This window comes from Cyprinus carpio, chromosome B9, assembly GCF_018340385.1.
Source record: "Cyprinus carpio isolate SPL01 chromosome B9, ASM1834038v1, whole genome shotgun sequence".
NCBI classification, from domain to species: Eukaryota; Metazoa; Chordata; class Actinopteri; order Cypriniformes; family Cyprinidae; genus Cyprinus; species Cyprinus carpio.
Window position 1 is genome coordinate 12,555,893 of NC_056605.1, and position 27,345 is coordinate 12,583,237.

General features: G+C 36.3%; 3 protein-coding genes across 9 annotated transcripts in view; all 3 read left to right on the top strand.

The window, feature by feature from the left end:
* Nucleotides 1-1,375: 1,375 nt before the first annotated feature.
* On the top strand, nt 1,376-11,399 carry LOC109050164 (thrombospondin-type laminin G domain and EAR repeat-containing protein-like). Of its 2 annotated transcripts, XM_042731015.1 has the most exons (13): nt 1,376-1,636; nt 1,730-1,888; nt 4,343-4,563; nt 4,709-4,935; nt 5,080-5,170; nt 5,265-5,421; nt 6,393-6,524; nt 6,622-6,854; nt 8,071-8,260; nt 8,778-9,010; nt 9,242-9,420; nt 9,514-9,615; nt 10,657-11,399. In XM_042731015.1, the coding sequence occupies exons 2-13, from the start codon at nt 1,807-1,809 to the stop codon at nt 10,808-10,810; spliced, it is 2,001 nt and encodes a 666-aa protein (XP_042586949.1). In that variant the 5' UTR covers nt 1,376-1,636; nt 1,730-1,806; the 3' UTR covers nt 10,811-11,399. The 2 variants fall into 2 exon arrangements, with proteins under 2 accessions (XP_042586949.1, XP_042586948.1); XM_042731014.1 differs by having other exon boundaries at nt 1,376-1,888.
* A 1,576-nt stretch (nt 11,400-12,975) lies between these two features.
* On the top strand, nt 12,976-19,414 carry LOC109049607 (transformer 2 beta homolog). 3 transcript variants are annotated; one of them, XM_042731022.1, is made up of 9 exons: nt 12,995-13,149; nt 13,890-14,235; nt 14,468-14,583; nt 15,379-15,538; nt 15,629-15,817; nt 16,471-16,586; nt 17,661-17,756; nt 18,825-18,898; nt 19,064-19,414. In XM_042731022.1, exons 2-9 carry the CDS (start codon nt 14,221-14,223, stop codon nt 19,072-19,074), a joined length of 777 nt encoding a protein of 258 aa, XP_042586956.1. In that variant the 5' UTR covers nt 12,995-13,149; nt 13,890-14,220; the 3' UTR covers nt 19,075-19,414. The 3 variants fall into 3 exon arrangements, with proteins under 3 accessions (XP_042586955.1, XP_042586956.1, XP_042586957.1); XM_042731023.1 differs by having other exon boundaries at nt 13,001-13,149; nt 13,896-14,235; XM_042731021.1 differs by lacking the exon at nt 13,890-14,235 and having other exon boundaries at nt 12,976-13,149.
* A 1,293-nt stretch (nt 19,415-20,707) lies between these two features.
* igf2bp2a (insulin-like growth factor 2 mRNA binding protein 2a) overlaps nt 20,708-27,345 on the top strand; it is a 62,878-nt gene continuing 56,240 nt past the window's right edge. Inside the window, exons 1-2 of one of the 4 annotated variants that reach the window (XM_042731018.1) lie at nt 20,708-21,356; nt 22,388-22,448. In XM_042731018.1, coding sequence (XP_042586952.1) covers nt 21,182-21,356; nt 22,388-22,448 — 236 coding nt within the window. In that variant the 5' untranslated portion in view covers nt 20,708-21,181. Of the gene's footprint in view, nt 21,357-21,409; nt 21,777-22,020; nt 22,155-22,387; nt 22,449-27,345 lie in introns of those variants that run through there. The other 3 variants (XM_042731017.1, XM_042731020.1, XM_042731019.1) reach the window with 3 other exon arrangements.

A 27,345-nucleotide genomic window follows, 5' to 3' on the forward strand; every position in this document is an offset into this window, starting at 1 on the left:
GACAAACGACAAGCGCTACTCTACACTGCTTAAAACTTGTGTTTGAATCATCAGTGGCAAATTCTTATATGAAAACATACTTACAGGCTGTGTGTCAGAACATCTGGCATTGCAGGCTACTCTCTCAGGAAACAGTCCTTGTCCTCTGTAAAATGCGCTGCACACATCTGAATGTTTGGGTTGAACTGTTTTGGAACAGTGTTGAAATACAACTTAACCACTGATTTCTAGTCATGTCCTCTTTTGGAAGGCCAAACAAAGTAGTTTAGATTTCACAACGAAACACAGCGTCTTCACAACTCAATGTGCAGCAACAATGCTACAGCGAGAATAAAAGTAACGCCTTCTTTCTTTGTGTGAACATTTGGCCGGTGTTATGCAAATCTTCCCACACAGTGACGTAGACATGTGGGGGTGTGTTTAAACGAGGCATTTTAGGAGGGCTTGGACGAGTTTTAACTTTTATAAAGAATATCTCTTTGGGTTTGAGACTTTAGGTTTTGCAACTTTAGGGATCTTATCTTTTCACGAACAGCTTGTAACACTCTAAAGAAAAAGGAAAACTTGAAATCGCATCATATGACCCCTTTAATAAAGGGTTTCAATGCAGTTACTGTGATATTCTAACTTCATTTATAATAAATTATAATAAAAAATATTATATTAAATTCTTTGTCAGTGTTTTTATTACATTTTTAACATTTTAATGGTACAGTAGTAGTACAGTATATTTTACTGTTTTTTTTTCTGACTTTATAAATATCTGTTTCATGCTTCAGGCAAAATTACACAACTCCACATTCACTCACATACTGTGGTCTAGTAGAGTGATATACAAACATTGAATTCCCATTGCTGTATATTAGACTGTATATCAACGTTTTGGACCCCTAATCAGCCAGTCACATCCAAGTACCAGAACTAAGCATTGTGCATTATGTGTTTATCAAATTAGAAGAGTGTTAACAGTGTTTCCTTGTAAACATCTGTTTATCCAGTGCTTGTTTCCCCTCCAGCCAGCCACATGGGGTGTTGTTGAAGACATGGGTTGATGGGTTGAGATGCAGGTGAGGAAACGATTGACTGAAGGGAGATTTCCCTGACAAGGGGTCCTTTAGGGTATGGTGCTCATCACATCGATCGAAACGAGCAATGCCGTTTAGAACAAGAGCAACCTGACACACACATGTACAACTCTGGGGAATTCCTCACGACACCTTGAAGACATGAGATAAGAGCTGGAAAAAGCCTCTCTGTCTCTCTCCTGTGTGTTTCACTCACCCCACCTTTCCCTCTCTTTAACGTCGACCCCTCCCTTCTACAGCAGACTTATTCTCATTTAAATGTCTGTGGGGTAAAACACCTCTCCCTGCTCATAACTCACAGGTGAAGATTACACTCCCCTTCATAGCACACTGACATGTACAGCAAAGCAGAGAGACCTCAGCCGGACACTGTTCAAGGAGGAAGTTCTTCACAGCCATGGAGTTTTGATAGACTCTCTTGAGCAAAAGAAGTTTGGATTTGGATAACCCAAAATGCATTGGCATTGTATTCTGCATTGTTTGATCATTCATTCATTGTAATGCTTATTAAAATAAAAAAAGGACATCAGAGGACAGCAATATCTTCAGGAGTGAGTAAGATGCCAGTTTAATCGAGTGACACTTCAGCTGTTCTCTGGACATCTTCTCATCCTCACAGTGATTTGTTGTGTTTTTGATGTAAGGATGGTCTCTGGGCTTTGAGAATCGCTTTGTTTCAGTCTGGCTGTGTGTGAATGGAGCTGAGAGAGTGGAGACCCTGATGTCGGAGCTGCTGCTGCTGGCCTGTGTGCTCCTCTCCTGGATCATCACCTGCCAGTCTGGACCATGGAGACCTTGCACAGGTCAGGCCTACTTGCAGATTTAACATATATACAACTATAAACAAACACATTAAGAAGCATTTTATGGATGAATAATCCATGATGATCATTATTTATTTATTTATTTTATTTTTAAAATGATCTTTTTATTAGATTTTATTTGGAAAAAGTCTAGTCTCAGTCACAACTTGTCCCCTTTGTTAAAGACACTATTTGAGTCATGTTATCCTTTGTAATTATTGCAGATTTTCTACTGAACTGCCATTGGATTATGGGCTTTACGTTCAGTAAACCATTTCGGAAAACTAAATAAAGGCAGATGGTCATGGGAGGAAAAAAACAGCTCTTGTAATTCAGACACAAATGTCAATTAGTTCTAACTGTCACGTTATACTCTACTGTCAGAAGTCTGTTTTTTTTTTTTTTTTGGTTATTTACTTGGTCAGGATAAGCCACTCTGAATATATTGGTTCCCAGTGGGATGTAGGTGTAAAAGAAGACACAGATTAGATGTGGTTGCCAGGTGCTGATGTAAAACACTCTGGTGTTGTACAGTGCTTTCATTTGAAAGATGTCATGCACCGTAGAATGACAATTAGGGGCCATTTCTAAACTATGTATACCTGTTCACTGTTTGTAACAACTGTTGCTTGACCGACCTAAGAGCATTTGCTTGCATTCCCATTAAGTTATGAAAATTGTACTTCTGAAAATTCTCTAAATGTTCAAAATGTCCAGTTTTTTTAAATGATGATGATTATTATTATTATTTACATTTTTATATTGTTTATGCATTAATGTTAAGGTAACATTTCATTTTATTATTTTGCAAACATTATGGAAATGTTACTTTTGAATGCTCTCTGAACATTATGATACTGTTAGATGAAAGTTGAACTAAAACTTTTTTTTTTTTGTAAATAATTCCGTGGAGAATGTAAATAATCCTTTTTTGAGATCATTATTAAAGATAAATCTGAACCGAAGTTGTTTATAACTGAGAGAACCTTGCCAGAACATCAACCGAAGTTATCAGAACATTTCCTGTTAGCGGGGAAAATGTCTTTAGTAAATTTCACTTGTTAGTGACAATGAGTGGAAACAGAACATTTTACACAATTCATCACGGTATCATTGCTTTTATTTGAATAAACTCTTTGAAAATATGATATGGTCCCAGGACAGAGCAAGCACAAAATGGCCAGATCACCTGATACATTTTATATTATATTGTAGAGAATCCAAAAAGCTGTTATAAAACATCAAACCAGACGTTTATGGCATTTCTGCCTCTCTCATTTGTCATCTCATCACAACATTAAAATCATAAAGGGGCTTATAATGTAACAGAAATAGATTTAATGTTCCTTCTGGGTATACACTTAATCTACTCACAGGCAGATGCAGATCTATTAACAAGATGAGCAAAAACTGTTATGGTAACATTATCCACACAGAATAAAATAAAGAATGAAACATGGCAAGGCTTATCACACAAGTTTACAGCTTATGTGGCTAAAATGTTCCTGTTTAATCTAAAATTTCCTCAAGCTGAGCGTATTGCAAAATTTAAATTAATATTCTAACAATACGAGTTACAGTATAAGAGTCAGCAGCTCCAGATGCAGTTCAGCATACAGACCCACTGCATCTGAAGTGTAATCTGTACCAGCATCCTGAAATCACTGAGCTGTATATCTTAATGTGAGGTATTTTGAAAAGCACTGTTTGCTTTCCAGAATGCCTTTTACTTTGCTGTCTTTGAAATATGATCCATAAAGTGTTCTTCACTTAAAACCATTTCCTTCTTTGATTTACTGAAGTGAATCAAAACAAAACAAGAGCACTTGGCCTTTGAATCTTTCGTTTACATATTAATAATTTTTTAGAATCTTTTAAATCAGTTAAACAGTGTTTTAGTGTTCAAAAGTTTGGGTTGAGATATATATATATGAGATATATGAGATATATATATATATATATATATATATATATATATATATATATATATATATATATATATATATATATATATTTTATTTTTTTTTTTTTTTTTTTTTATTTTTTATTTTTAAAGAAATCTCTTATTTTCACCAAGGCTACATTTATTTGATTAAAATACAGTAAAACAGAAATATTGTAAAATATTACTACAATTTAAAAAATATTATATATTATTACTATATCATAAATAATAATATTAGTACTATTTGAATATAATTTTAAATGTATTTTTAAATCTGAATTTTCAGCTTTTCTTTTAGAAGAAAATTTCAAACAGCATATATATATATATATATATATATATATATATATATATATATATATATATATATATATATATATATATATATATATATATATATATAAATATATATATATTACACAGTCTCTTTCTTCTTACATAATGAGGTAAAGCAAACAGTATAACACATGCAAAATGATATGATGCATTAATGTGAGTTTCTTTTACAGATCTGTTACCATTGGACCTCCTGTCCCAGGTGCTTCCGGTGTCCGGCATGGCTCAGGATGGGATACGTATGGTCCAGTCCAGAGGTGCTCGTGGATTTCAGTTTTCTGGATCTCCACAGCTGTTCAGCTTCCCTGCCTCTCAGCTCTTCATTAATTGTATCTTCTTTCCTGCCGAGTTCTCCATTGTTGTCACACTGAAAATCCCACAAATGGCTCCTGAGGTGAGAACAAAAAACAAAAAAAAGGTAAAGATATTGTTGAGTTTAAGTTAGAAAACATCAAAGAACCTTCAGAAGCCTTTTCCTCAGAATATGCTCTGGATTTCTGAATAGCGATAGTGATCAGTCTTCACTCTTTGATGTGCAGAAGAGTGAATACATCTTCACACTGATGGAGGGAGATTCAGATGAGCCGCTCCTCGGCCTGCGTCTGTCCCAAAACAAGTTCCACTTCCTGCAGAAGGGTCACGGTAGCAGGAAACGCATCACTTTTAAGGCAGTAGGGCTGGATGATAACCGCTGGCACACTGTGGTCTTGGCAGTGACGGGACGCTACACAATTCTCACTGTGGACTGTGGCACACCTCTAGAGCTGTAAGACTCTCTTTGGGAATGCTGTAGATGTCAGGTTATAATGATATACGAGTCAAAATGGGAGATCATTTTTACATTTATGTATGAACTATATAATTTTGTTGCATGAACTTGTGAAAAAATGTCCTGTTTTGTCTCAAACAGAGAGCTTGAAAGACCTTTCCCCGATAATCTTGATACAACTGGTTCCACATTCTTCATTGCTAGCAGACGAAGATGGAATGGCCTATTATCTGTACAAATCTCATTTCAAGGCTTTTTTCATTTTAATTAGATTCACAATTCACATGAAATCTAAATGTATTGGTTCATTCCACTCTTTTTTGCAGGGTCTGATACGGCAGCTAGTTTTGTTACCTGGTTCAGATGCTACCTCACAAATTTGTCCCTCATCTGAGCCCCAGCTGTCTGCTCTCTCAGTTCCTCAGGCCCTCTTACACCTGCCAATCAAACCATCATCCACTGACCTTCCCCTCCACCCTTATGGTGAGACTACAGAAAACATTAACACTGGAATCATAGGCTGCATGTCAGTATGCACAGTAATCACTAAAAGTACTCCGCTGGCACATATGTGGAGTATGTAGACACAGTATCACCTTGATAACACAATATCATGTATGTTTAGCATTTGCATGCAGGTGTTAGCAAGTCTTCCTTCAGTAACTTGATATTTTGAATCTGTAAACTTGTCTAACCAGTAAGAATCTAAATGTAAGCTAATCTTCAAAAGGTGCAGGTGTTATAGATTGGTTTCTGTGCAGGTAATGTCCACTAAGGATATCTTTAAGTCTGCAGGAGTCCGTCCTATAGGAATGCTGTGTGTTTTAGCTGTAAACACAGGTCTGTGATTGTATGGGGATGTGAGTAACTCTATCTCAGAGGCCTGTTACTGATCCGCTGACATTGACTGACAGCCTTGTGCTTTGAGTTTCTCTGAGGCTCAGAAGAAGTGCTGGTGTTTGAAAGCAGGGTGCAGTTGTGCAGGGCCCGCTGTTATGCTTTATACTGTGGGCCTGTTGAGAGACATGACACAGGGCAGTGAGAGGCCATGTTTGCTCCGTTTCCCCTTATATAATGTAGACAGACTTAGGCTGCAATATAGGTCGGATATCATTGCAGATTCGATTACATTCATACAGTTTTATGTGAGACACATTTTTCAATACTTGAGCAATTTTTAAAAGAAGATCTCCTTACCAGCTTTCATTTTGGCAGTTGAAAATAATCCAGAGTTTAGCCAGCATAGACTGCTATTGTGCCCACTATGTGATGAGTTTCAAAAAAGTGACCAAAGTTTTGAGAATGAATCCCAGAGATTGTAAAAACTACAATAAACTGCACTAAATGGTGAAACTAAGCATCCTACCATTCATCTGGGGACGCTATTAATATACTGTTCATCAATAATGAGAGCATAATTTCTGAAACTGAACCACTTTGTTTATTTGACACAGAGGCAGAGGTTCGGGTGACTGCGGGTGTGATTCCTCCCTGTGGACACTCAGAGGAGGGACAGCTGTGGTTTAACCCACTGAAGAGAGGACTGTTTCTCTGTGATGGGATTACATGGCTCAATATGCTGCAGGGTGATTTTGTAACCGTAATTTGCAACTGTAATTTGTATGAATACAGCTTCTATTTATAACTGATACGGTATCTAACTATCACATTGCATCTCTGCAGTGAAAGAGAAGCTGGACTACGTGGAGGATCACCAGGATTTATTTACCAACTCTGAGACATTTGACATTGAGGTTTTCCACATCACTTCTGTAGGACTTTTCATGGCGACTGCCAACCGTGATTCCAACATTGGATCAGGAATTTACAAATGGACAGATGGGAGGTTTGAACGATATCAAAACATCAGCACCTATGATGCACAAGCATGGCAATACTTCACAGTGGGCAAAAAGGTGAGTGTGGACTACCAGTAGAATGTGATATTGCTTTTATACAATAAATAAGTCAACACTGAATAATTTTAGTAAACATATTGTTGGTTAATTTGTCTAATTTGGCTCTGCCAACAAAAATAGTTTTAAACAAAGTCAAAGCCTAGTAGTGGCGTTCAGGATGAACTACAAGTTGGTTGGGTGAATAATTCAATGACTCACCCAGAAAAACAATTTCTTGTTTCATTCCTAAATGAATCAGTTTGCTTGAATGAAGCAATTTGGTAAATGATTCGGTGATGCACTTTTAAAGACTTTTGGCCATTTTTCGTCACCTACTGGGATATCTGTGTAACCTGCAGAAATAATCAGTAAAAAAAATCCACACCACTAATACAAAGACTAACAGTATATCAGAAGCAAACATAGACAAGCAGAGTAATACAAACTGTAAAAACTCTTAGTGCTGTTGGACTGATACATCAGCACTCTTGGAATGCTGCTAAGCCAATCACATTTGAGGACTGAAACTAACTGTTGTATAAATGAAAACCTGTGATATTGATGGGGCTGCCAAGTGGAACAGATGCTAGGCCACTACCAGAAGACTGTGCAGAGTAAAGAACGTCTGTTTGCTCATCCCCAGCTGTTCTTTACACATTAGAGTGCTTTTTGATGTGGTTTTCCAATGGAAGAGGGGGAGGAAACCTGGCTCTCAAGTTTTAATGTTGTAAATCACATGTGCATAATAACAGAAATTAATTTTGTCTGATGCTGTATCCAAAATTTACAGCAGACACCTCCTGCTTCCCTTCACCGTAACTTACTGCATAATTACAGTCAAGAGTTGGAAAGCCGTATGGGACTCTGTTAATACCTGCAGTGCAATTATCCATATGTTTTTCTTCTTGGAAGTCTAAGATAAAATTATGATTCCTGCTTAATTTAAAGTGAAATAGAGGGTGGAAGCCTTTGTAATTGCATCAGTGACCAGCTATTAAAAGATAAATCAGTGCACCATTAAACTAAAGTTCAGAGCTAGTCAATTCATTAAAATATTCCCATCAGCACAGCTTTGAAATCTGTCCGGGATAATTAAAAGCCTCTGAAGATGCAGAAAGCACCTAAAATTATGAAGTACAAAACTCATTACAATTTAATTCTGTTTTTCATCACCGTACCCTTTAATTTACTGAAGCTGCTGACATGATTTCTTACAATTATTTTCTTGTGACAGAAGTTCCTGGTTGTTGCTAACTGCAGAGGTAAGGGTGCAGGGGACCAGGAGCAGTCTGTGATATATAAGTGGAGCTCAAGGAAGCTGAAATTTATTCGCTATCAGACTCTGAACACACACAGTGCTCGTGACTGGGAGGCATTCAACATTCAAGACGAAACTTTCCTCGCCGTGGCCAATCATAGGCAAGGTAATGTTTATCAGAACAGCTCATTGCACGTCTGTCATCTCATGTGGCGTTGTTGTTGTCCTTTTAAATTGTATAACTCAACAGGTTTTATCTGCAGAACAATAAGAGGAGGAAGTTCATTTATATGATTTCTGAAAGAAGATTACACTTGAATTCCATACAAATCTCCTACAAATCTATGGTCTTTGAGGCACACAATCTGAACAAAAAGACCATCAAGGAAATCTTTTTAAGGCTAAAAGGTCTCCTTGTTTATGTGGTTCACTTTGATTCTGCACTTGATGCCCATCCGTTCGTGTGAAGTTCTTACATGCGCCTCTGGCATTGATCAAAGCGGAAACACAGGCATAAAAGACACCTTTCATAGCACTTCATAACCATACAGGCCCCATCTATACACCTGCATCTGCTGGAACCCATCCAAACTGAACCATGTCAATCCATGCAGATTTCTGTGTTAAAATGTGGCAGAAAGACTGTTTCTAGGCTCATATATGTTGGGTTTTTTTGTCCACAGGGGAGAGAAACCATAATATTGACAGTGTAATCTACAAATGGAACCCAGTTACTCAGTTTTTTGAGGTCAATCAGACTATCCCCACCACTGGTGCTTATGACTGGGAGTTTTTCACCATCGGCCCATATTACTTCCTTGCAGTCGCTAACACTTTCAATGGAAGATCTACAGTCATTGATTCTACCATCTATATCTGGCTGGGAGGCATGTTTCAGCCTTATCAGTTCATTACAGTGAGTGAAATTGTTATTTTATCTTCTCTCAGCATGATCATCATCACAATGGAAGCACCAAGGGGACATACACATCCCTTTGTTCCCTGATCTGCAAATCAGTTTGGAGTTTTTAGTGTTTTTTAAACCATTTTTGATCGATAATACAGTATACATTATTTACAATATAAATCTCCTTACAGTCACTTGAGGAAGTACACCTGTCTGAGTAAAAGCATTCATTTCTTTCAGACCTTTGGGGCGATAGACTGGGAGATGTTCCAGATTGAAAACAGGGTCTTCTTGGCTGTGGCGAACAGTCAGATGCTCACGGAGGAGGGCACGATTCTGTACTCCATCAACTCCACCATCTATGAGCTCAGCATGAAATCTCAGACATTCATCAAGTTTCAGGAGATTGAAACGAACAGGTGAATTGTGAACTGGTCTTCATTAGGAAAAAACTTTACTTTTTAGTTTTCATGTTTTTATTTAAGGCACACTTTGTTGTCTGGGTCTTTCAGTGCTTTGGACTGGGAGTATTTTACTGTGGGAGATGACAAGTTCCTGGTGGTCGCCAACTCCTACGATGGAAACTCGTACTCTCTTAATAGTGTTATATACAGGTACGGCTGTTAGTCAACTGAAACTAAAACCATAATTTTTTTTTACTACTTTAAATAAAATATACATTAACTGAAATAGAATATTATTCTATTCTATTCTATTCCATTCCATTCTATTCTATTCTATTCTATTCTATTTTTAAATATATTTTCAGCTATATATTCAGTGTATATATAAATATATAATAAAAATACAATATACACATACAAAAAATACACATATTAAACAACAAAATTATTGAAACTTTAATTATTTAAACTGAAATGTAGGTTAAAAAATAAAATATGAACAAAAACTATAATAGTAAAGAAATTATATTATATGAGTGTTTTGCACACAATTAAAATAAATGGAATAGTTGATCCAAATATAAAAATTCTGTCATTATTTCTAAGCTTCATTTTATTTTCCCTTTCATTCATCCATGTGACACTAAGAGATTGGGGCAATAATGACAGAATGTATGCTGTGTGTGTGTTTTATTTATTATGTTTACTATTTTAGCTGTTTTTATGTTTTGTTGATTAAGAGTGATGCTCTGATTGGATGACACTTTAATTCCGTTGTACATGTTACAATGACAATAAAGATTTGAACTGAATTGAAAAGGAGAAATTCTGTGTTCGTCAAAGTATAAGTTTTCACAGAGTTTTCAACTGGGGGACTGTACGATACTACTCCATTACGATACTACCCAGGGTAATATTAAAAGACATTAAAATATTCTAGATTTAAAAATGTAATTCTAAACGTGTTACATTTGTTCAATAGCCTTATTCAAAATTTACAGTTAAAAAAAAAACTAAAACAAAAAAAACAACCTCTTATGTCAGCCCTGTGTCATGTCTCTCACAGTTTTTTTTGGGAAACAGGCTTCCTAAACACAGACAGTCCTGTACCTGACAAGCTGACTGTAATTCTGTTTGATTCTGCTAGTAGTTCTGAAATGACACACTGCAACTTTAAATAAATTGACAATCTGACAATGCAATGCATTCTTGCCAAATGTTTTATTAACATGATAAATGGGTGTTTTGCAGGTGGCAGGGTTATGAGGGGTTTATCCCGGTGCACAGACTGAGCACCAATGGCTGCAGAGATTGGGAATATTTTAACACAACCGATGGCTCCTACCTCATCTACTCCAGTGCCAGAGCTGCGCTCTCTAAAGTCCTTAAATTAAGGACCATCTAGTGGCACTGGACATATGGACTGTATCTGCTGGGAGACTAGCTGCCAGAAACAGCAACTCAAAGCATGAACATAAGTGAACCCCTAAATCAGATGTTCTTCAATGCAAATTCTATCCAAAACTTAATCACATGATGACACTTTAACACATGCACTTAATGACATACCTTGAAACCACTGGAAGGATGAATCTCATCACTGACATTCAAAACAGTCCACTGACCACCTGAACAACAACAGCACACTCACAAAACACGTACAAAACACACATTTCAGAAGACTTATACCTGCACTTATTTTGCACACAGATCATCAATATGCTTTGCTGATTAAAATGTCATTATGTCCTGTGGTTACGCATCATTACTCTGCACATGAAGACAGTTAACAATTTATGGATGACTGGAAAAATAGTTTTATCAGCCAGCAAAGACACTGTATTTAACTGTACTGTACTGTCTGTAAGCTAATGATTTACATTTTTTTATTAGAAGGCCTTTAAGTTGAAGTGTTCCAAGTATACGCAATAAATATAATTAAGACATTATTTATAATAGATAAATAATAATAAAAAAAATGACAATGAGGATTTCAATAATACACAGACTATTTTCTTTTTATATTATAACTAGTATATTATATAGCTATATTATAATGACTTATTTTAGAACTTGATTGTGTTGTAAAACAATGTTTTGACTCTCTGTGTCATAATTAGCAGTGGGCTGTGCCGCATTATATTGCAATATAAGTCATACTGAGTATATTAAACATTTTTCATTTTTATTTTAGTAAGTTTATTAACCTTTTGGGTTTGTCAAGAAATGCAGGCCATAGTCATCCTGTCTTGGGAAGAAACGCTTAACGGAAAATAATTGTCAAAATAATTATTTTGTGCCAATACACGTACAATGATGCATTTAAAAGTGAAGATCACACTTTCACTCTACATGTGCTTATTTATTGTGTTATGGGATATTATAAAAAGTCAATACCCACTCCTGTTGCTCATTAAAATGAATTACACAAAAGTGCAATTTTGTATCTTAGGCGCCATCTCCTGGAAACTCAATACAAATGTAGCTACGTCGAATATTCTACAATTATTTTCCACTTTAGCCAAGTCACCATTATATATATATATATATATACACACACACACACACACACACACACACACACACACACACACACACACACACATATATATATATACATATATATATATAGCGCTTTTACAGTGAAGATTGTTTCAAAGCAGCTTTACAGTATTAAAGAGGGAAATTGTGTCGAAATACTTTAATTGATGTTATTTAAAAATAATAATTTATAGCTATAAAAGAACAAAGAATACGTGTCTGTGAATGTGGTTATGTAGAATGATAATAACAAAAATAAATGCTTTTTGTTTTTATGTTAGTATTATCCACATTCTGTACCACCACTGCTTTTTTTTTCTAAAACAGGAATCAATTAAAATATACATGTGCAAGTTCGCTGTTGTGTATAAAACAAAACATAGCAAAAAAAAATAAGTATTTGTGTATGGTTCTACTTCAAACAGTCAGGTGAAGAAAACCGCGGGAAATACAAATCAACTCATTGTTATGCAGCAGTTTCCCATTCATATAATTTCTAGTGTAGTGAACGTGGGAAAAATTACTATCAGCGCCGTCCAATCGATGTCTTGCACAGATAGCCTCTATTATATATCGACCAATCAGGTCCTTGCTTACTGAGTAGTAAAGAATCTTTTCGAAGTAGGAACAGCCACTCCGCATTCGATGCCAGTCGGATCAATAAACATATGTTTTACACAACCAGACCTTTATTCATGGACTATTTGCATAAATACTTCCGCGTTACGGCGCGGGAGTTTGCGGTTAGCGTTCAGCGCAAGTACATATAGAGAACGCAGATTATTACTACATTTCTTAAAAAAAACAAAAAAAAAAAAACAGTCATCATATTCTCTGCGTTAACATGAATTATATTCAACCTGCTGAAATGTTCCTATAAATATATTTCCCTTCCAAATGTGCTTTCTGAATAATAAATAAATTTATAACCCCACAAACCTGCCCGATCATATTTCATACCTGTTGATTGTACAGTTTTAAATGAATTTGGCTAGTATTTTCGACGCCCTCTTGCGGCCGTTGCTGCGCCGCGTTAGTGGGAGTGGAAGCGCTGGTTTCTAAATAAAGCCTCTACGACCGAGACAGGCGTTACTCTATTTTGGGCACTCTATTTGCGTTTCATTATCAGTAATTTCTCTCCCATTGCAGCGTAATACATACTAAACAACAATGAGTGACGCCGAGAAGGAATTCGTGGAGCGGGTATGTAGTACTTTTGTACTGTTTTGTCTTTTTGCACGCACCTTGCCATGTTTTTTTCTAAAAATGTCCTCCATATATTGTATGCTAGCCAGCAGGATTGAGTCAGACGGGCTTTATTCATTTTGTAAAATCTGATTATTAATGTACAAATGCAATGATTGGACTCGATGCTTTTTCTTTTTCAGTAGTAAGCAAAATGTTTTAACATTACTGTCTTAACCAAGTGTTGTTTTCTCTTCGCATGTTTTATTAAATCTATATAACCTGTATGAGTAATACCTGCTGCTAATACACGAGAGAAGGTGATCCTGAGCCTTAAAACTAATCTCATATGCACAAAATGCAAATTTGTTTCAAAATCACGTGCACTTTTAATATTATAACGACATTAGTCTCTTGTTAATATTATAACATAACAGTAGACTTGATTTCTAACGTATAGGCATATCAAAATTATCCTTTCAAATCCTTCAAGTTGCCTTAAATTACTTTAAATATGTAATATTACAAGAAATGCAGTTGAGTGTTAGTTTGTAATCGGAGTAATATGCATGCACGCGCAAGGCTCAGGATGCACCTGAATGTATCTTAATTGTTTTTCATGATGGATATTAAAGCTCACTTTTTTATTTCTGTTGGTTCATCTATAATGTTTTCCCCACACTAATGAAACTTTAGGATTGTTGGTTGTGATGTCCAGTGTTTACACATTCTTCATCCTTTTTTTTTTTTTTGTTAAGGTTAAGGTTGGAAGAAGAGAAATCTGGACGAAGTCAAATGTCAAGTTGTTAATGCATAATTTGAAGCTGAATTTTCAGTGCATGCTAATTGTCGGAGCAAAAGAAGTCCCCATATAGCATTTATGGGCAGTGAGAGAAATGGGGGAAGAGGAATGAAGTCAGAAATGACATTGAAACTGAAGAAAGAAGAAAAGATGTGTTATGAAGTTAAGATCAGAAGTTATCTGGGATAAGATCACAGCGCTAAGTAACTCTTAGTATGTTTGTCCCATGCGTGCATGCAATCTTCTGTTGTCCAGTTGTAATACAGTAGCTACTATTGTCCTGTAGCATGACAGATTTACAGGTAGTAATTTTCATAAGTAATAATGCATTACATGTCTACAAATTCCTTTGTTGTAAGTGCTTCAAATTAAATTGACACCTTTAACACTAGTTCATGTACCTGCAGGGAAAAGGCCACTGCATATTATCCTAGTCTAGAATGGTCTCAGACTCATTTATATGCATACAGTAATTAGTTAAACAGTATGACCATGTTTTCTGGCTCAAACATGATTTGGATGTGATTGGTTTAGGAGTCCCGTTCGACCTCTAGGAGCCCAAGTCCTAGAGGATCTGCTAAGTCAGCCAGTCGCCTACCTGCTCAGTCGAAAGAGGGGTCCCACCACTCTCGCTCCAGGTCCAAGACTCGGTGAGTATTTCTAGTTTAGTTTTTTTTTTTTTAAGGTCAAACAATCTGCATGGGACAGCAAGGGTCTTCACCTTGTCCTTAAATAATAATAATAATAATAATAATAATAATAATAATAATAATAATAAACTTTATTTGTATAGCACCTTCAATACAAGGAATGAAGTTCAAAGTGGTTTACAATAATAAAAAAGCACTACAATAAGCACTAAGTACTTTACAGGAAAACAAGTCAAAGTATTATATTATTACAAAATTGTATTACTTGGTTTTTGTGTGTCTTAAGATTAAGTCTCGAAAAATTCAATAAAATGTAGTATATGCTTTTAAACAAGAATAAATTTACGAGCCCACTGACAGATATCTTTACTTGTTTTAATAAAAAAGGTTTCATTTTGTTCCGTTCCAAACAGTTGTTGCTTTTGATTAAGTCCAAAATCACATGTCATTTGAAACTGTTGAAATAGCCTCGTGGCTCAGCTACTAGTGGAATTCACAGCACACGGAGTCTGCAGAGTGGAAGTCACACCTGCTGCTTTCCGGTTAAAAGTAGAAACGGTGATTGGGCCAGATTTAAAAAAAAAATGTTCCTCCACCCAGGACTGTGATTTTAAGCACTCTGCAGTTGATCATTTGACATGCATTGGTAGCAACTTGATATATAATGAAATTGAAGCCGGAGGTTCTTGTCTGCCTAAGAAGTTGAAGACAGGACTTATCACTTGGTAACTTGATAGTCTCCCTGTCTGTTGCCTTTTACGGTGCTCTTTTTCAGTTTACTCCATCCTTCTGCAGGTCCCGTTCCCATCGGAGTTCTCGCAGACACTACAGTTGTTCACGCTCTCATTCTCGCCAGAGACGTTCACACAGCCGCTCATACAGCAGTGAATACCGTCGCCGCAGCAGTCAGAGTCATTCTCCTATGTCCAACCGTAGACGACACGTTGGAGACCGGGTGAGACAATGAGTCGGATCCATACATGATGTTCTATGCAGAGTTTTTGTAGTGCTATATTGTAATCTGTCAATTTTTCTTCACCTTTAGGCAAACCCAGACCCAAACAGCTGCCTGGGAGTGTTTGGCCTGAGCCTGTACACCACCGAGAGAGACCTGAGGGAGGTCTTCTCCAAGTTTGGCCCTCTGAGTGATGTCAGCATTGTGTATGACCAGCAGTCTCGACGCTCCAGGGGTTTCGCCTTTGTCTACTTTGAGAACAGAGAAGATTCAAAAGAGGTGAATTTTTCCAGCTGAATAGTAACATGCAATTTACTAAAAAAATCTGATTGGTTAATAATCTGCAGCTGTCATTTGTCTGGAGTTCCTTAAAGCAAAAAGTTGTTTTTGTTCATACAAGAAATGAGAATCTTCTGTCTTTGCCGAAATCACTAATTGACAATTTTACATCGTTTTTCCAATTGCTTGATTCAGAAGGTTAAAGGATTATTTCACCCCAAAATAAGAGTCCTCTATCCATAATATTGCTTTCTCCAGTAAAAAAAAGCTGTTTGAACTTTCATTCTAACTGCACCCATTGGTGAACATCTAAATTTATCCAAATCTGTTCTGATGGACAGCTGAAGGACTCATTTACATCTTGGATAGCCTAAAAACAAATAAATGTTCACCAACTTTTCATTTTTGGGTGAACTATTGCTTTAATTAGTCAATTGTACATTTCTGTGTATTGATTGTAGTATGCTGCATAATTGATAACACTGGTTTGTCAGCAGTAAAGTTGCATTTTTATTTACTAATAATATTTGTAATGCACTGTTCTCACAGCTATTTTATGGGCAGCAATCAAGACATACCTGGGATCAATGGCCTTAAGCAGAAAGAATTGCTGTGTGCTCAGTATGGGTTATTCTTGTCTGTTTTGGTTTTAGGCTAAGGAGCGTGCAAATGGTATGGAACTAGATGGCCGCAGAATCAGAGTTGACTTCTCGATTACCAAGAGGCCACACACACCTACTCCAGGAATATATATGGGCAGACCAACATAGTGAGTCAGATTCCTTGCAGTCTGTTTAATCACACACTCAAATAACTCCTCTGAATGTTCTAGATGTAAATTTAGGTGGGTCCTAGTACTAATTTATAGTAAACACAAGAAAACTTTGTCTTTATAGTCAAATTCACCCTGTGGGTGGCACGCTAATGTTGATTGACAGGCTCGAAGTACACACACATAGAATAATTGCCTTAATATTGTCTCCGAATGTTGATTTAGAATATTACAAGCTGTAGAGGATTTAAGTGAGGAAACAAATATCATGTCTCATCTCAAAACAAACATTAATCAAACACATCAAAACTATATAAAGGTGAGCACATTTGAATGAAAGGATTAACACTTTTAAATGAATTCAAAACACTACTCCACAAAGGAAAAACACGTGCCAGCTAGTTTCTGACCTGGGGCCTGTTTCATAAAACAAGTTTAGAGAATAAGCCAGGCTTATTTCAGTTAATCTGGCTTATTTTGTTAAAAATATAATGAATATATGTAAGTTTAACTGATATAAAAGTGTTTTGTTTGGTAAACTTGTTTTATGAAACAGGCCCCAGATGCAGACACATAGCTGTAACTGTCTGATATCATCCCGGACTGGAGTGAGATAGGGTAATGTGAAAATAAGCGGGGCAATCTCAAAACTGCTTAAATGGCTCTCAATTAGAACGTGCTGTAGTTGCACTATTCACCACAGATTTACATTGTAAAATTTGTGGGGCGCTGTTGAGTTCGGGAGGACACCGGCACGACTGCCCCACTAGTATCATTTTACACACCTGCCAAAGCTTGCGATGAATTTTAATATCCTGCGCACTTTGACTTAAAATCGTCAAGAAAATCCGAAAATATTTGTTGCGCAATGCTGAACATATTTGAAGTTTATTATTTATTCAGCTTATATAGAGGTCTGTGTTTTGGGGTGAATATTTTGGTGGGGCTCTGCCCTTACAGACGAGCCGTGCCTGCTGATAACTGAATATCTCTCTTATGGTAAATAGTCTTGATCAGTGTTGTGTATTTCAATGATCAGTGTTGAATTCAAATCATTTTTCTTGCATGCAGTGGCAGAGACCTGAGTGTAAGTCGTCGCCGTGATTGCTATGAGCGTGGATATGATCACTATGATGACCGTGACTACTACAACAGCAGGTCATACAGGTGAGTCCCCTACTGTTCAACAGTCTGTATGTGTTTCTAGAGACATCCCACCATCCTACATGGCTCAACGATAAGGATTCCTCTCTGATGGGCCAGTGGATTAGATTTGTGCTTAACCAGATGATTTTGTTACTCATTTCACTACAAAATATTTGATGTTATATGTAGTATATTGTTAAACACACTACCATGCTAAAAAGTTTAAAGTTAATAATTTTTATTAAGTGATGCTTTTATTCAGAAAGGATGCTTTTGATGTTACACAAGATTTCTACTTTAAATAAATGCTGTTGTTTTGAACTTTGTTTATTAAAGAATATTACATATCACTGTTTCCACAAAAATATTAAGCATAATGGCATAACGAAGCTGAAAATTCAGCTTGGTCATTACAGGAATAAATTGTTTTAAAGTGTATTAAAATTATATTAAATTGTAATGTTATTTGACGATATTAATATTTTTAACTGTATTTCTGATCAAAATTTGATCAAATGTCATTACAAAAATGTTGACAAATTGATTTTAAGGTTTTTAATTATCAGTAATATCGAAATGCTATGCAGCTATAATTATGAAGTAATTTTTTTTTTTTCCTGAAATGGAAAAATCAGTTTATAATTAGTAAGTGCTTACAGGAATACCACAAATCATATTTTCTGGACATGCTAATCTCTGTTATAAACCTAAATAACAGTACAATGATAACATTTACATGAGCAGAAATTATATTCAGTAGCTTTTAGAAAAACAAAAATTGTATGAGCTCAATGAAGGTAAAGTGTAGAGTTGATGAGCACCACTGGTCAAATAGGGCGAGTGACCGTTGATTCAACTGGCCTGAAACACTCACCCACTGCCCCAGGACATCAGTTTATTCTTACTGTTGAGCCCTGGTCCCAAAGACAGCATACTACATCAGTTCACATTGCATACAGCAAGATGAAGCATGTGTTATATGCCTTTTACCTTCTTAAATGGCTTGCTATGCTACAGTTTTGAATGTCACGTCTTTGTTGCGATCGTAGATGCTGCTGTTTCCATTAAATCTCAGCTTTCTGTTCACAGGAGAAGATCCCCTTCTCCCTACTTCGGCCGAGGACCATACAGGTCAAGATCAAGCTCTCGCTCCTACTCCCCTCGTAAGTACTGCACATACGCTACCATAGTAACTAACTTCTGTTGTCTCCCCAGCTTTGTTTCAAGAGTGCTTAATCTTAACACAGTGTAAATGGTCTGGTAATTTGTGACGAATTTATGTAAAGAATGAAACAAAATATTAAGTAAACTTTTATTTGTTTTTACAGGTCATTACTGAAGTGAAGTTTGACTCTTTTCGCCATCGCTGAAGCGGATGATGATGACAATGACATTATTGTTGACGTAGATGTTTATTTCTGGTGGCATGAGTTTGGATGTACTTTAAACTCAATCCCTTTGATTTCTTGCCTGAAGATTTCACATGTATTTGACTGATCTGGATATTTCAGTAGTTTGAATATGTGTGCACAGTTGATTTAATTTTTTCCCCCTCAATCTGATGCTGAACTTGCATTTATTTTATATGATAAAGTATCCAGCTCACACCCTATTATGTTTTTATGCATTTTAAGCTTAGCAGCGGTCTTGCAATAAACTGCTTTACACCTCCCACCTGATGTGAGCTTCTGCTTGAATCACTCAAAGCTTTGAAATCTGTGGGTTTCAAACTTAAAGGATTGAAATCCTTGTTATAGTGTTCAGAATCAGGAGTGAGGTGACGCCACTGCAGATTTATGGACAGTATATTTATGTAATGCATACACATTTTCTCTTAAGACATTTGCCTTGAACTACAGTGAAATTAATAGTTTTATTGAATAGACACGCTACAACATCTTTGCCTGAGCTCTGTTCCAATTTAAGTCTCATTACCTCAGAGAATATATTGTTAATAATAGGATCATCTAAAATACTTCTCCAGTATGTGTAAAGAATGTAGTTTAAAGTACTCAGGGATTTAGCATTAATTTGGACACGGTCTGGGTGTCTGCTTTAGCTGACCAATCTGGGATTCCCTACTTTTACTGTGCCTGGCTCTTGGAGGGATTTTAATTGGCTTTCTGAAGTTCTGAAATCAGCATCATTAATATATTTAAGGTGTTTTTAAGCAGCACAAACTGACATTAACTGGTCCCAGTTTAGTCATAGATTGGGTTATGAGGAAAGATTAAGCTGTTGTAATACTTTTGCTACTCGGCACTGCTGCATTTGGAGACCTTATAATGTTGTAGGGTCTGATTTGGAGCTCAGATAAATAATGTGTTTGAGACACAGAGAAAACCCCAGTATACTGCAATACAGAGCAATCCTGTACTGATGTATAGTCTTCTAAATACAGAAATCAGCAGAAGGGTGAAAGACCTAATGTTAGAATCCCCCCACAGATTGACTTTCAGCATACTATTGCAATGACTGAAATAATCTGGATATGAAATAATAATTTATTAATCTTGCATACACACACACAGAATAAAAAATTATTTGAGATTTTGCTCATAAATTAGTCATCTTTGGAAAGCTCTGAACAAAGTCTACGTAAGTTGAATCAATGCATTATATTCATATATAACGTTCATGCTCCTAAATCATAATTCCATAAGGTTTCTTCACATTCCTGTTTCTTTTCCATTGACATGGGCGTTCCCACAGAAAGTCCCATTTTCCAGCTGCTATTCTCTTTGGAGTCTGTGCTTACAGTTTTACAGTCCGAATTATTAATCGTAGATTAAATATCGAATCAAACACGAAGAGTGTAAACGAATATAAATCAAACAACGAGTTATTTTCTCACAGGGGACGGAGGAAACCGCCCATCAATCCACAACACCCTGAAGATGCCAATCAAGCTGTCAATCACAAATGGAAATGAAAGCTGCTTCTGAAAATTATTTAAATACGCATACATCCGTTTATTAAGACAAGCTGAAGGGCTGTATGATCTGTCATTACAATATATATTGACTTGAACTTGTAAGTGGATTTAAATGAACTAACCCGTGTTGCTTACTGAGTCTTATCATTATGCCTAATCCGATGATTTATGGTGACAAATTGAACACCAGACACAAATTGAAGTCCATAAACACCTCAAAAGTGATTCTGTGATATTTAAGAGTGGTTTTATTTAGAGGCGGCGCTTGTTGGCAGCAGAGTAACGTCGCAACGACACTTTTTTTCAATCCCAGTAAAAGAGTTTGAGCAGGAACAGAGTTGTGTATATGTAGCAGGGGGGTCCGGCTGCATCTGGGGGGTGACTGCTGATTTTCAGCACGTTTCTTTTATTTTTTTCTATTTTATTTTCTCCTTATTTTCCCTACTTCGAGCAATCCATTGCACGCGCGCGCGCGCCGATATATTTGGACGTACAGATTTTAGTATAGACCATGAACAAACTCTATGTGGGGAATCTGAGTCCTTCGGTGACCGTGGAGGACCTGAAGCAGCTCTTCGGCGAGAGGAAGCTTCCCGTGACCGACGAGGTCCTGCTCAAATCCGGCTATGCCTTCGTGGACTTCCCCGACCAGAACTGGGCGATTAAAGCCATCGAGACTCTATCCGGTAAGTGCGTTTTTTTCACGTCGGGGTATATATATACCTTGGACTGACACCCTAAAAGACTTTCTTGCTGAAGAAAAGAAAAAGTAACGTTCGCGCAACAGCCGCGCGCTGCTCTGGTTCTTCGCAACTGCGCGAGTGAACGCCGCGAGCTCAATTACACTCGAGCTCGCTCGCTTCCAACACGCGACACAAGTTGAATTTATGATATAATTCTTTAAATGCACGCTTGTTTCGCCGAGCCGAGGTGCTGAACGGGGGTCATTTCTCAGCGAACGGCCCATAGGAATGTATCGGATGGGTCTGATGCTCGGGTGGCAGGCATAATTATTTTCCAGTTATTTTTTGTCTTGATTTTATTGAAAAGAAGCGAGCGACCTGAGCGAGAAGAAGGCGTCACATGCATGTTCCTATGGTGTCCAGGTATGTTTTTACGAGGTGTCTTAAAGGTGGGTGATGGGGGTCTGGAGGAAAGTGCTAATAAACAGGTAGCTGGGGGGGACGGAGGTGAGATGCCAATTTTTGTGCTGCGCCAGGCCACTCATACACAACAGATGCACAGCACAACACCTCTATAGTCTTCTTCCACGCTCGCGAATCGTTGTGCATGCAACAGAAAAGTACACATCCAAACCTACTTGAAGAAACGGGGCAAATTTAGGCAGAAGAGTCGTATCCTTTGACCTCCCATTCTTCAAACTCTCCTCATTGCTCGTATGTGGTTAGTGGGAGTGGAAAGCATGGCTGCCCATTCTTCATATCGTATCAGCTCATCAAGCATTTCGCATAATAGGAAATGTGGTAAAGATATTACACCTTACATGTAGACATGATAAAACTCACTACGTGGTCGACGACGTGTATTTATAAGCACGAACTTGCACGTGTGATTGTATCCCACGTATTTACGTTGCACCTACGGTTGTTTGTTTTATAAACAGGAGTAAAAACGCTGAAATACATATTTCAGCAGTGTCAATAATGCACTGAAAGAATATAATTTTCTGATCATTTGTTTTGTTTCTTGCTCGCAGGGAAAGTTGAATTGCATGGGAAAGTGATTGAGGTCGACTACTCTGTTCCTAAAAAACTAAGGTAATAATTTTGCTTTATTTATATGCTTTTGCAGTGCAAAGAAGCATGAACTCTGTCTCATTTGGAAGTTGGCGGTGCACTGTTTTGTATGTGTTAAGCTGTGATGTGTAGTGAAAATTAAATTTTGCGTATTTGTCCCTCAGGCGTAACATTTGTTTTTAATACCATGTTCTTCTTGCCTGTTCATTGTATTTGACTTATATTTTTAATTAATAAATTTCTTGTCAGGGTTAATGAGCTCGTTTGCAGTTCGTCTTAAGCATTAATACTGGCACAGTATGGCCTGGACTCAAAATATGCTGTTTTACCTTAGTTATAAACTGTAAAAGCGCTCTTTGAATGTATCAGGCGTAGAAATGAATATTGATATCGGTTGTTTCCTTGCATAATCTAGCAGATTTGACTTAAAAAAAAAAAAACCTTTAAGAACACGCCGTGTTTTACGTGCAATAGCTCCAGTAGTAAATGTAAATATGGAAATTAAGTTATAATCGAAACATATCTGAAATCTGCCATTATGCGCCCTTTTTCTTACGCTTGAATTGTACAAGAGCAAGATCATTGTGCATGACCTCATGGCGCGTGTTTAGGGCCCTTCCGAGGCCCACGTGATTTCCCCTATAGGCCCTGCGTTTGTGTTCCACGGGAGGGCGGCATAGAAATGGCTAGAGAACAGCCCACAACCTTGAGATTTAAGGGCTTATGTAAAATTACATGTACAGACTTACAGTTCACGTCAAAAGCACGCCTGTTACGGCGTCTCCTTGTCAGACAAGGCGTCTCTCACAACGCTTAAATCGAAAGACAAACATGCTGTAAAGGTGTAGAAGCGTTATTTCAGCAAACATATTATTACTGGTCTCTGGCGCCTCAGAGGGTCACATGCAACTCGGGGAGCGTGTTGCATAAAGTGCGCAGTCAAGATGGCCAGTCTTTGATTTGGAAGAGTCGGCCATGCTGCTGCTAGAGTCAACCTAACATGACTGAGAGCAGCATGCACGAGCAGAACGTGTGTGTGCAGCTCGTTCTAGAACGTTTAACGCAGTTCCAGAGTGCTTCTAGAACGAGAAGTGTAATCTGAAGCGAACTGGAGCGGCTCAGGTTACACATGTACGATATTTGGACGCATTTATGTCGGAATATAATCCTCACACACAGGGCGCGTATGTGTTTTATGTGTTGGATATAGTTCTGCAGTCTGCCATGCCCATATTGTCCGTGATTATAGGTATTTCGGATATTATTGACGTCAGTGTAATTTTATACGTACTGAGCATTGCTAATATACATTTCGTGGATATTCAGTGGAGCAGCACATACGTTAGTTTTTGCTGTTGTGATTATTTGTATCAACCTGTGTTAATGTTATCGATATTTCACTGAATCCTTGGTGTATTATGTTTAATGCCGTTAAAGAGTGTTTAGTAACAGCTGTTTTCATTTATATGCTTAATTTATATATCCATACTGTGTTAAATTACCTTAGAGAAGACCTACTCGTTAAAAAAAGCAAATAAATTACGACTGAATCGTTTTCATGTCATTAGCATTTAACACAGCTTTAAAGAAAATGGCATTTAGGTGTAGGCTGTAAATCTGAAGCAATCTGATTCTTACATTTTTTTTCATACCCTGACTTGCTTGTTTACAGAGTTGTTGCCTTAATAATTATAATAGCCTATTATTAATTAGTTGTTTTATTGTTTGGCAGTTGTTTAACACTTTGGTTTTTTTTTTTCTCTCTGTAAGACTTTAGAAAATGATTTACATGCTGATATTAAATTCTGTGATAAACTGTTTTCTGTTAGAAGAGGCTAAATTAAAAATACTAAATAAAGAGACTAGATTAGCTTGCATAAGTGAATAATTAGAGCTAGTTTTAATGTTTATTATGGTATATTGCATTTGCTGAACAGACTTTACAGTTTACAGAAATAATTAAAAACAAACATGCTTTTTAGGCAGCTGTTTTTTTTGTGATTTGTATTAAGTAGTTATATCATTGCTGTTTTTGATAAACATGTAAATGTATTTTAGTATAGCATCCAAAACAATGTTAAAATAATATAAATGATCACATCAGCATATGACAAAATAAATAGTCTAAATAGATATATTACATTTTAAATGAGTATTGTTTTTGCCAAATTGGCATATTGATGTGTAAGTTATCAACTACTGTTTGATTGTATGTCAGAATTTAATAAGCAATGCTTTTAAAGTTTTTAACTTGTACCTCAGCATTAAGCCACCTGCCTGAAAAGTAAATATAAATTTTACATAGAATTGTAACAACTCTATCTAACAATGAAGCACATTTGTAACAATTGTCATACAGTTTATTTTCACATGTTTTCATATTTAAAAAAATGTATAACTTCAATAATTAGAATTGAAATAAAGTATAATTTCTAAGAGAATTATTAAAAATTATATATTTTTAAACTGGTATTGAATATCTATTTAGAACAGAAATGTCCCGGTATTTTCATGCAGTTTGTGAAAGTTCTATTGCAGTGGTTTTAGGGGTTTGCAAAATGTCTTGAATAGCAGCTGCACTTTCCCTTGTTGTATGTTACTTTTAGATTCTTAAATTGTGGCTTACATTAAGCAGTGCTTTACTGAGCAGGATTCTCCCTTTTTTCATGTGATGTTTTATTATGGAGTCCTGTGTATTTGCAGTAAGGGAGTGGAAGCATGAAAAAATATAGTGCAGAGCTGCATGTATGTAACAGCTGACATTTAATGCTGTGAATAGTTTCAAATGTGCTTCTCTCATTCTTCTTATATATTTTTTGTATATAATTATAATTTGTTTAAAATGATTTAGTTACAGTGCATTTATTATGTTTTAAACATGTAATGATTTTTTAAAAATTATTCTGAAATGTTGTCCAAATAATTGTAGATTTAAATGTGCTCACAATTTAGATATGCTTTAATGACTTGTTTTTATTGCTGTGCTTGACAGTAATTAACCACAAATCTTTAATTCATGTTCTTGTCATTGAAGTGACTATTTTTGTGAATTTGTTAATTTGGTTTCTTAACTACCAGGAGAGGTTTAGAAATATTTTCTGTTTTCTTTTGTCATATCTTGTTGCTGTGCTTATGGTTGGTGGCAACCCTGATTTTTTAATTATCTAGTTTGTTAGGAACAATTGAATTTGTTATTGATCTGATAAAATAATTGTTATTTAGCCAAATCCAAACAGTAAAATATGATTTTGAAGCTTGCAGAACAAACATTGATATTTAAATTGTAGTGTATTGAACACATATGAATTGATGACAGAAAATTTGGTTAATTGCAGAATAATAATGCATTTTGTTTTAAGAATTATGATTTAATAATTTTGTTTTTCAATGAAGTGAAATTGTTACTGTGTAATAGTGATGATCTGTGAGGTTTACTCTGTTATAGACGATCAATTATTTGTTGTGTAGGAATATTCATACTCTGCTGAACATGATGGATTTTACTTTATAATTTTTTGTTTGACAGGCAGATTAAACTAGTTACTCCTTTTGCTTTAGTTCCCTATAACTCTGCATATCTGTTTTCAGTTTAAAAATGTATCTAAGGGTGTCTGTAAAAGGATAGATTGTAGATTTGATGGCTAAAAATGATCCACCCAGTTCAAATGATTTTTCTTTATTGGCTGATGAGTTGAATAGATTGAGATAAAGGCTAAGAACAGATCTGTAGCTGGAAAAGTGGGTTATGAAGTTGAACTCTCAATAGAGAACTAGTCACAAAGCCCAGGGGCATTAGGATCTCAGAGATGAGGTCGGTTCAGTAATACCCTTTCCCCCATCACAGCTTTATTCATTGTCACTTATGGCAAACAAAGAAATTACCTATAATACATCCTAGAGTATTTGTGTAAAATCATAAAAGATTGTTAAAATGACTCAAGACTGTTTAAGTTTGATGCATGCTTGAGTGTTTATTTTTTCTGAAAATAATATGCAAAAGATGTAATGCTAAAAATTCATATTCTTTCAGATTTGTTATGGCTTTAGGTGATTTTACGTCTAAGGCATCAGTCTTTACATTATATTTGTTGTCATAAACACATTATGTTTAAACTCGGAGCAAATGAAATTCATTGCAGTGTCCCCTTCTCATTTCACATGATCAAAATGTGTCTGTAAAGCCGTGCTCAAATAGAATATCAAGTGATTTGTTCTCTTTGAACTCACTATTTGTCCAACTTGAGTCTCAACTTACAGAGGTTTACAACAGGCACTTCAAAATCCTTATATTGGTTTGTCAGTACACTATCTTACCTTGCCAGAGTGATTAGAGATTATCCGTCTTGTCACTCTAGATCTTTTAAACCTAAAAAAGAGATTGCAGAAAGTTAATGCACAGGTGCTTTTCCCTTTTCTATTGTGGATATAAATACACTGTCAATCAAATGCAGAGGTACAAATAAATCTAATCTACCACATTGCTGCTCTTTTCATGCACATCAGCAAATCTATTATACCAGCGCTGAGCGTTTCTTTTATTGAAATGTTAGTGTTACTGTACTTGTTTTTTTCTGTGTCCTCTGTAACCTCGCCTCCCTTGAGATTAAAATACTGTAACGTATAATTCCTCATTTGTTAATCCCTTTATCGCCATAAAGGGGGCAGAGAAAAGAAAAGGATTATATCATAAAGAATGTGAGAATGATTGTCATACATCTTTTATGCTGTAATCTCTTCTGAAGCGGCTTTGGCTGCTCTCTTCACGGGCTCTTATCAAGTGTTTGTTTGATTATAGGCTAGCGGGCTAATGATAATGTTTCTCATTTGTTGAGTGTTTTAAAAGAGATGGTCTGTTTTGATTTTGTGTCATTGTTAAACCTGTAAACAGGTGTTATATTGGGTTTTTGTCAGTGGAGTG

Coding starts and splice junctions, on each gene's coding strand:
- LOC109049607 (XM_042731021.1), top strand. CDS start 13,117: ATGAGTGACGCCGAGAAGGAATTCGTGGAGCGG. Junction 16,587..17,660: donor TATATGGGCAGACCAACATA/GTGAGTCAGATT, acceptor TCTTGCATGCAG/TGGCAGAGACCTGAGTGTAA. Junction 17,757..18,824: donor TACAACAGCAGGTCATACAG/GTGAGTCCCCTA, acceptor TTCTGTTCACAG/GAGAAGATCCCCTTCTCCCT.
- LOC109050164 (XM_042731014.1), top strand. CDS start 1,807: ATGTCGGAGCTGCTGCTGCTGGCCTGTGTGCTCCTCTCCTGGATCATC. Junction 4,936..5,079: donor TGTGGCACACCTCTAGAGCT/GTAAGACTCTCT, acceptor TGTCTCAAACAG/AGAGCTTGAAAGACCTTTCC. Junction 9,421..9,513: donor CAGGAGATTGAAACGAACAG/GTGAATTGTGAA, acceptor TGGGTCTTTCAG/TGCTTTGGACTGGGAGTATT.